This window comes from Austrofundulus limnaeus, unplaced genomic scaffold (assembly GCF_001266775.1).
Source record: "Austrofundulus limnaeus strain Quisiro unplaced genomic scaffold, Austrofundulus_limnaeus-1.0 Scaffold501, whole genome shotgun sequence".
In the NCBI taxonomy this organism is placed as follows: domain Eukaryota; kingdom Metazoa; phylum Chordata; class Actinopteri; order Cyprinodontiformes; family Rivulidae; genus Austrofundulus; species Austrofundulus limnaeus.
The window spans coordinates 274,317-283,732 of record NW_013952903.1 but is presented as its reverse complement, the minus strand read 5'-3'; the positions used below and the strand labels follow the sequence as shown (position 1 = coordinate 283,732).

At 46.6% G+C, this 9,416-nt stretch overlaps 1 protein-coding gene across 1 annotated transcript in view; it reads left to right on the top strand.

Moving 5' to 3' along the window:
- LOC106530229 (uncharacterized) overlaps positions 1–9,416 on the top strand; it is a gene marked incomplete in the record, with an annotated part of 25,253 nt that overhangs the window by 14,142 nt on the left and 1,695 nt on the right. The window contains 10 exon segments of the mRNA XM_014025812.1: positions 881–1,018; positions 2,319–2,459; positions 3,437–3,625; positions 3,703–3,886; positions 4,085–4,197; positions 4,285–4,440; positions 5,408–5,526; positions 5,646–5,901; positions 5,973–6,274; positions 6,367–7,749. Of these exon segments, the coding sequence (XP_013881266.1) occupies positions 881–1,018; positions 2,319–2,459; positions 3,437–3,625; positions 3,703–3,886; positions 4,085–4,197; positions 4,285–4,440; positions 5,408–5,526; positions 5,646–5,901; positions 5,973–6,274; positions 6,367–7,749 (2,981 nt within the window).

Sequence of the window (9,416 nt, the reverse complement as noted above, 5' to 3'; positions counted from 1 at the left end):
CTCCTCTCCCTCCTCTCCCTCCTCATCCTCCTCTCCCTCCTCTCCCTCCTCTCCCTCCTCTTCCTCCTCCCTCCTCTTCCTCCTCTCGCTCCTCTCCCTCCTCATCCTCCTCTCCCTCCTCTCCCTCCTCTCCCTCCTCTTCCTCCTCCCTCCTCTTCCTCCTCTCGCTCCTCTCCCTCCTCTCCCTCCTCATCCTCCTCTCCCTCCTCTCCCTCCTCTTCCTCCTCCCTCCTCTTCCTCCTCTCGCTCCTCTCCCTCCTCTTCCTCCTCTTCCTCCTCTTCCTCCACTTCCTCCTCCCTCCTCTTCCTCCTCTCCCTCCTCTCCCTCCTCTCCCTCCTCTTCCTCCTCTTCCTCCTCTTCCTCCTCTCGCTCCTCTCCCTCCTCTCCCTCCTCTTCCTCCTCTCCCTCCTCTCCCTCCTCTCCCTCCTCTTCCTCCTCTTCCTCCTCTTCCTCCTCTTCCTCCTCCCTCCTCTTCCTCCTCTTCCTCCTCTCCCTCCTCTCCCTCCTCTTCCTCCTCCCTCCTCTTCCTCCTCTCGCTCCTCTCGCTCCTCTCCATCCTCATCCTCCTCTCCCTCCTCATCCTCCTCTCCCTCCTCTCCCTCCTCTCCCTCCTCTTCCTCCTCCCTCCTCTTCCTCCTCTCGCTCCTCTCCATCCTCATCCTCCTCTCCCTCCTCATCCTCCTCTCCCTCCTCTCCCTCCTCTTCCTCCTCTCCCTCCTCTTCCTCCTCTTCCTCCTCTTCCTCCTCTCGCTCCTCTCCCTCCTCTCCCTCCTCTTCCTCCTCTTCCTCCTCTTCCTCCTCTTCCTCCTCTCGCTCCTCTCCCTCCTCTCCCTCCTCTTCCTCCTCTCCCTCCTGTTCCTCCTGTTCCTCCTCTCCCAGGGTTCTGCAGGTTTCCRGGTCGAGCAGCTGGAGGCCCGTCTCTCCTCTCTGGACTCTCTCTGTGAGTCGTGGCTGAAAGAAGCAGCTGAACAGGAAGAGAAGCTGCTGACTCACCTGCTGCATGATGACATCATCCAGGTGAGTGATGACATCATCCAGGTGAGTGATGACATCATCCAGATGGAGGTGAGGTCAGCAGGAGGCGCTGCGCTCCTTCCTCTCAGCATTTCTGCTTGTTTATTTGTTCTTTTAGTTTTTATTCCTGAAGAATAGATTCTGTCTTTATTGGGTCAGAACTTTCTGGAAAAGGTTCTGGAACCAGCAGGGATTCTGGATCAGTTTTTGTCCTTCGTCACGCTCTCCTCTTCCTCACCGCAGGTTTGCCCCTCCTCCTCTGCTTCAGAGGGACCGGTCCAGTTCTGGTTCTGTTCAGACGTGTCTCAGCTGTCCTGAGCTGACAGATGGGACACCCGACTCTGAGACCGAAACGTCTCGCTGCTCTAAAAATACCTTAGCTAAGATTCTTCTACATGACCCGGTGGACCGGTTCTGACCCGGATCCAACAGAACACCTTTCAGACCCTGCTGTTGTTGCAGTCCAACCTGTGGATCAGAACCTGCTTGTGTTTCATCAACAACAGAACCATTGTGTCCCTGTGGACTCAGCAGGTTCTGGTTCTGGTTCTGGTTCTGAGTGACTCTTAGTTTCATGTGTTCATAAAGAAACAACTAAAACTTTGTCCAGAAGAAGGCTCTGAGTCTATGGTTCTGATCCAGTCCATGTGGTTCCACGCACACGTCAGGATGGATCAGAACCAATATTGTGTGTGCAAATATACACACACTGTGTGAGAGTGTGCAGACAGCTACACAACCTGTCAGTCCAGTTTGAACYCACAAAGTCCTGAATGTGAGCAGAGATATGACTGAGTTGTTCCTGATCATCAGCTCAGGTTTTCTGCTTTAAACCTGAGCCTCATTCACAAGCTGACAATCTGGGAGGAGACTCGTGTGTCAGGGGGAGGAGTCTCGTGTGTCAGGGGGAGGAGTCTCGTGTGTCAGGGGGAGGAGTCTCGTGTGTCAGGGGAGGAGTCTCGTGTGTCAGGGGGAGGAGTCTCGTGTGTCATGGGGAGGAGTCTCCTGTGTCAGGGGAAGGAGTCTTGTTTGTCAGGGGGAGGAGACTCAGGAGGAGGGGTTTCATATTTCAAGGGGAGGAGTCTCATGTGTCAGGGGGAGGAGTCTCAGTTCCACATTCATTGGGATGTATGAAATAAAGGAGCACATAAACGTGTGCACACTTTGGTACATCTGAATATTTCTGTGCGTACGTACTTTTGCACTTTCATCCGTACAAGTGAAGACCCTCAGTGGGCCGGGTTCTGAGTGGTCTGCTGAAGGACACCTGACAGGTCTGAACTTGTGTGATGTTCTGTTTCAGCTTCGTGACTCATTTAAGGAGCTGAAGAAACGTTTCAGCAACACAAAGTTCAACTTCCTGAAGAAGAACGACAGGAGCAGGAACCCGAAGGCCGTCCGGAACCAGCTGCAGCAGGTGGAGGTCTTCCAGGAGAAGCTGCAGGTACCACAAGGTGGACCCCAAGTCCAGAACCCTCTGAGCTGCTGAGCAGCAGATACATAACCAAGACCCACCATGGACCACGTCAGGTCCTTACCATATGAGGTTCGGGTCCTGGACTTAATAAATAAAAAACTTCAGTTTTCATAAACACCAGGATGGTTTGAACAAGTTTGACATTTTATAATAAATACATTAATAAAAGCTTCTGGTCGGTCTGTGGCAGCAGCTTTATGATCTGGATCTGCTGATTCAGAACTTTAGTTTCAGTTCTGATGGCCATGAAGTCTCCTTCAACTGGAAGAGCTTTATCAGAAACCTGGACAGGAAGTGAAAACCTTCGACAGGTAAAGGTGACGAAAACACAGGTTGAGACGTTCATAAACACACAAAACATACAAAATCTAATACCTGTCTCTACCAAACTGCAGAATGTTGGTTCTGAGATTCTAAAGAAAATTAATCTCAAAAAAAAAAAAAAAATCTTATTAGAAGTTAGTTTGTGACGCCCCCTGCTGGTCAGTGTTCAGAAAGCTGCTCTTCACAKAACAATTTATCATCCAGAGGCAGAAAACTTTGACTTCATCACAAATAACCAGAGGTTTATAGTAACTAAGTACATTTACTTTGTTATAGTACTTAAGTAATTTTTTGAGGATAAAAGGAAAAGTAGCTGTTTAAAAAATACTTGGTAAAATTACAAGTCCTCAAATAAACTACTTAAGTACTGTAACAAAGTAAATGTACTTAGTTACTATAAACCTCTGGAAACAACAAATAAAAACAAAGACAAATAAAGAAATGTTTATTTATATGGACCTACAGAAACACACGTTTAATGATGTCAGAACCTTTTAAAGAGCAGGACGTGTCAGAAACAAAAAATAAAATAAAAATAAAGAGTTTGATCTGGAACTGTGGATTTAGGGTTTGGTCAGGGGGTTTGTGATGTGGTTCTGTTGGTTCTGTTGGTTCTGTAGGCTCTCAGGAAGCGTGTTCATGGTGTGACGACCCGTCTGGGCTCAGAGGTGAAGGGCGGGGCCACGGCCCGGCAGGTGGAGGACGCCTCCAATGAGCTGCAGAGACAGATGGGAGAGTTTGAMCAGAACCTCTGTGAACACATGAAAACCCTGGACCTGACCTGCAGACTGCAGCGGGCCATGGAGGAGGTACCACAGCTGATCTGGATCACTCAGAACCGTCGAGCAGACCGTTATCTGACCCACCTGTTGCTCTGCCTCCACAGTATCAGTTCTGGTGTGACGAGGCCAGCGCCACCATCGCTCGGGTCGGGAAGTTTTCTCTGGAGTGTCGCAGCACAGAGGCCGTCTCGGTTCTGTCCCGTCAGTTTGAGAAGTTCGTTTGGCCCACGGTTCCTCAGCAGGASGAGAGGATCGGTCAGATCACAGAGCTGGCTGTCAGGCTGCACGGTGCGTAGAAACACCAGAAACAGGAGGCTTTTATTCTGAAAGGACAGGCAGMAAACACAACGAATCAAGAAGTTTTATTCTGAAATAAGATGGAAGCACACAAGCAACACATTTTGTTTTTTAAAGTCAAATATAAAAAATCCTTGAACCATCAGCAGGTTAATGGTTGAAGCTAAAGCTTGGACAGGTGTGTTTCAGGTGGGGAGGAGGGGCGGCGCTATGTCCAGAAGACGGTCAGTAAACACTCAGACATGGTGGAGTCCATCAGAGAGCTGAGCCACGGCCTGATGGAGCTGGAGGCCAAGCTGAAGGTGAACAAGCTCAGCTTCATGGTCTCAGAACCAGACCTGATCCCATCAGCGGGTCTGCTCTGAGTTTAACATCTGGCCTGTTTTCAGCTGGAGAGTCTGAAACAGCAGCAACGTGATGAAGAGGASGAAGTAAAAGAGGGAGAAGAGAGGGAGCGAAGCAGAGAGGAAGAGAAGAAAGAAAACAGGAAGATGAAAGAGAAAGAAAGGATGGATAACCGCAGCTCACAGGAAGCTGCAGACATGGTACCAGAACAAAACCAGGCTGTTTGTCTCAGRGGTTTCTAACCTTTCTGACCTCAGGGCCCAGTTTGTTGAACACAAAGAGGCACGAGGCCCAGTCACACATTACCATACAGATCAAAATGATTTAATTTATAATGTATTTGCATTATAATTATATTAATACACTTACAGTTTAAAAGTAAAACTCCTGTCAAATAATCACAAGACATGATTATAACAAACATTTTTACATTGTAACCTGCCCATAACAATTATTTGAAATAATAACAAATAAAACTGTGGTTATACAACAAATACATTTAAAATGTTCAATGTAAATGTTTCAAATAAAAAAAGTTAAAATTAATTTGATAAAATGCAAAGAAAATATAGCCTTTTTAAACTTTTGCTTGGTAGAACCAGAAGCTGCTCTTCATWTTAGTGACAAACAATAACAGTAACAACAGCTTTTTAACAAGTTTAAAGTTTCTTTAAAATACATTCAAATGTTTAAAAATAAACTACAAAAATTAATTTGATAAAGTGCAAATTAAAATATAGTTGTATCTACAACAATATTTGATAATGTTTTGAACTTTTAAAATATTRCATGGTAAAAACAGAAGCTGCTCTTCATATTAGTGACAAACTTTGGTGTTTTTTGATKWGTTACYTTYATTTTTGYTTCTACTTTTMATTTAAAATAAGTTTCCATTCTCAGCAGGTTTCTAAGGTTCTTCTTCTACATATTAAAAAGTTGTTAAACATCTGAGTGGTGCACTACTGCTACTAGTGGTGACAAAGTGTATTACACCTTATTCAAAATCATTCCTGTCCCGCGGCCCTCTGCGGCCCAAAGTTTCAAACTGTTGTTCCTTTGAGGCCCTCAMGGTGGCGCTAGCGGCCCATAATTGGGCCTCGGCCCCTGGGTTAAGAATGTCTGATTTATCTAAAATCCCTGATGTTTACATGAGTTCTTTAATCCCAGCATGAGCTGAAAGAGACAGGCCACACCCCTGAACTGACCGCAAAGCATGATGGGAAAGAGGCTGCAGCCAGGAGGAGGAGTCAGGAGGCAGACAGACAGAGGGGCGGGTCAGAGAGCAGGTTGGTACCAGCAGCTTGAGGTGTTCGTCTGTGTTCAGCACACAGTGATCAGGAAGGATTTGACTTCTTTCACGAGGATTCAAAAACAAAAGCTGACGTCTCTCTTTGGTTTCTTTTAGACAGTCACGCTGTGGAAGCTTCACCTCCTCCTACTGCTCCACCCTCAGCATCTCCTCCTCCCCTCTGGAGGCCAACCGCTTGATTCAAACCGTCCACAGCCAATCACAGCTCGTCACCGCAGAGCCACAGGCCACGCCCTCGCTGTCTGTCATTGGTCCATCTTTTTCTGAGATCCAGAAGGAATTTCAGAAAGAGGTACAGGGAGGAGGACGGGCGAGCTCCTTCTTCTGTGGCTCGGTCCTGAGTCCTCTGCAGGTGAGTCCGGCTGATGATGTCCACACTAAAGTTCTGAGCCAAACTGGAATCGTTTCGTTCCATTTACCCAGGATGCTTCAGGACACGCAGAGCTCCAAGAACATGAGGCCATGATGGAGGACTTCCTGTCCAACGATGAATAYGACTGCGTGTCACCTGATGACATCTCCCTGCCCCCGCTGGCAGAGACGCCCGAGTCCACCATGTTCCAGTCCGACATCGAGGAGGGCTTCTGTTTCAGTTCTCACAGCATCCACGTCAGCCACCAGACCCACCCCCAGGCAGAACTACCTGGTCCTGGTCCTAGTCCTGATGTCCCACAGCAGACAGGGAATTATCCAAGTCCTTCAGTCAGTCTTCATAGTAGCACAAGGTCTGCATGAGACCAGGCGGTTTATCTRTAGTCCACTTGTGTCTCATTAATCCACTATCCAGATGTAAGATTTTGTTTTTAACATGTCACAGGTTCAGACCAGAGTCCAGGTCCTTCCATCAGTGCCCATCAACAGTTCCTGCTCCAAGGCTCTTCACCAGCTCTCTGTGCACCATCCTGAAGACCAGGAGGTCCAACTCAAATACCTTAACCCCGAGTGCTGACCTTACCCTGAACAGCCCTGAACCAAGACCCCCACCTGGGTCTAACCCATTCCATTGTGTTCCCCAGAGGAGCTCTTCCCCAACAACTTTTCAGGATCTGAGTCAGAACCCTCATGCCCAGCCTTTTGATGGTCCTGACTCAGAAACCCACAGTCAGAACACCTCTGCAGGAGAAACTGGTCTCCACAGACCCCACTCTAGTTCTCATAAAAACAACAGTCCAACAGAAGTTCTTCACGGCTCAGAGAGGACACCCCAACAGGACACACAGTCTGTGACAAGTCCAAGAGAAACCACAGCCCAGCGGGACCATTGTACCAAGACCAGGACCAGTTTGGATACCCAGCTGAACTCTGATCTCAAGTCTTTGTTTGTAAACCATCATTGTGTTGAGCCTAAGGACTGTATGTCATCTCTGAGAGGAAACAACCCTCCATTTGATCCAGCTGCCAAGGCTGAAGGACACTTTCAGAGTTCCAGTCCTCCAGATCCTGTCCCCCACAAAGACTCAATAGATCCTCTTCTACCTCCTGACATCACCCTCAAAAGTTCAGCAAACCCTTCAGATATGAATCTTCCACAGCCTTCCACAGACTCCAGGGACAGTCCATTTCAGGTTGTATCTCCCTTCCAAACCAAGTCCAGAGACAGGACTCTTACCACGACCACTAGTGTGACCCAGCAGACTGTCCTTTGCCAGTCCTCCCCCTCAGAGAGGTTCCATTCAGACCAGGATACCAGAGATCAAACAGTGGACCACGTCAATTGTACTCCTCATCCAAACAGTGTCAACAACAAGAGGAGGAGCCTCCCCACGGTCCGGACCCTCCATGAATCCCTGACCTGGTCCCCTGTCCAGCAGAGTGCACCTAGTCCTAGCATCAGTTTCAGCAGCTCAGCCCAGTTTGCTGATCCTCCTCACGCTCAGGCTTTGTCTCGTCCTGCTAACCTGCATGTCCCACCCACTTCCTCCTCAACACATCTATTAACTCCACCCAGAGACCCTGACATTTGTCAGCCCATGTTCATCTGTGAGGAGATCAGGCTTACACCTCAGATCCAAGGGCCTTCTCTTCCTCTTCCTCCTCCTCTTCCTCCTCAGGCCCAGGCAGACTCTCTGCTACTGGGGACGGTATCTAGACCTGGTCCTCCCTGCTTCACAAGACCCTTGTCTCAATCCATAGTCATGGAGGGTTCTCCTGTGACCTTAGAGGTGGAGGTGAAGGGAACCCCAGAGCCCAGGCTCACCTGGTGGGTAGCATACAACCATCTTCATGGTAACACACAAGCTTCATAATATTCCTAACAACAAGCCTCACTGAAAGGTACGAAAGAGGATTAGGGCCTCTAAAAATAATAAGTCTGACTTTAATCTCAGAATTCTGACTTTTTCCCAATTCTGAGGTTAAAGTTAGAATAATTATTTTTCCAGTGGTCCTAATCCTCTTTCGTAGAATGGCAACGTTTCTCTTTGTGTTAACACAAGCTGTGCAGTCGATCCACACCTGCTAGGCCTACATGTTTATAATTCACTGAGTATCAATGACAACATGAACTTCACCCAAACACTAACCCCTGARAGATAATATTTTTCATTAGCCATAATGCTAACACCTGATCACTTGATACATCACCTGTAGGTCAGTTGTAGCCATTTTTTGTTTCCAAAGGTCAAAGATCTATGGTGGACAACTTGGTTGACTTCAAAAGTTCAAAAACAGTTATAGACAAATGTATTATCAAATGATGTCTTTGTTTAAAACTTTAGAAAGGCAGGGGACGTCCTGCATTTTGTCAAGGAACAAACGCACTCTGTTAAATTTTAATGTGTTCTGCACTAATCTGTCATTATAAAAGACTGTTTGCTTAATAATTGTCACTTTAATCATCAGGTTTGTTGAGTGTCAGTGTTTGTTGTGTGTCACTGTGGTTTGTTGGGCATCAGTGTTGTTTGTTGAGTATCAGTGTGGTTTGTTGTGTATCAGTGTGGTTTGTTGAGTATCAGTGTGGTTTGTTGAATATCAGTGTGGTTTGTTGAGTATCATTGTGGTTTGTTGAGTATCATTGTGGTTTGTTGAGTATCAGTGTTGTATGTTGGGTGTCAGTGTGTTTTGTTGGGTATCAGTGTTGTTTGTTGGGCATCAGTGTGGTTTGTTGAGAATCAGTGTTGTATGTTGAGTATCAGTGTGGTTTGTTGAGAATCAGTGTTGTATGTTGAGTATCAGTGTGGTTTGTTGAGAATCAGTGTTGTATGTTGAGTATCAGTGTGTTTTGTTGAGTATCAGTGTTGTATGTTGAGTGTCAGTGTGTTTTGTTGAGTATCAGTGTGTTTTGTTGGGTATCAGTGTGTTTTGTTGGGTGTCAGTGTGTTTTGTTGGGTATCAGTGTTGCTTTTTGAGTATCATTGTGGTTTGTTGAGTATCAGTGTTGTATGTTGAGTATCAGTGTGTTTTGTTGAGTATCAGTGTGTTTTGTTGGGTATCAGTGTGGTTTGTTGAATATCAGTGTTGTCTGTTGTGCGTCATTGTGCTTTTTTGTGTATCAGTGTTGCTTGTTGAGCATCAGTGTGGTTTGTTGAGTATCAATGTTGTATGTTGAGTATCAATGTGTTTTGTTGGGTATCAGTGTGTTTTGTTGGGTATCATTGTGGTTTGTTGAGTATCAGTGTGTTTTGTTGTGTATCAGTGTGTTTTGTTGAGTATCAGTGTGTTTTNGTATCAGTGTGTTTTGTTGAGTATCAGTGTGTTTTGTTGGGTATCATTGTGGTGTGTTGAGAATCAGTGTTGTCTGTTGTGTGTCATTGTGCTTTGTTGTGTATCAGTGTTGCTTGTTGAGCATCAGTGTGGTTTGTTGAGTATCAGTGTGGTTTGTTGGGAATCAGTGTGTTTTGTTGGGTATCAGTGTGTTTTGTTGGGTAT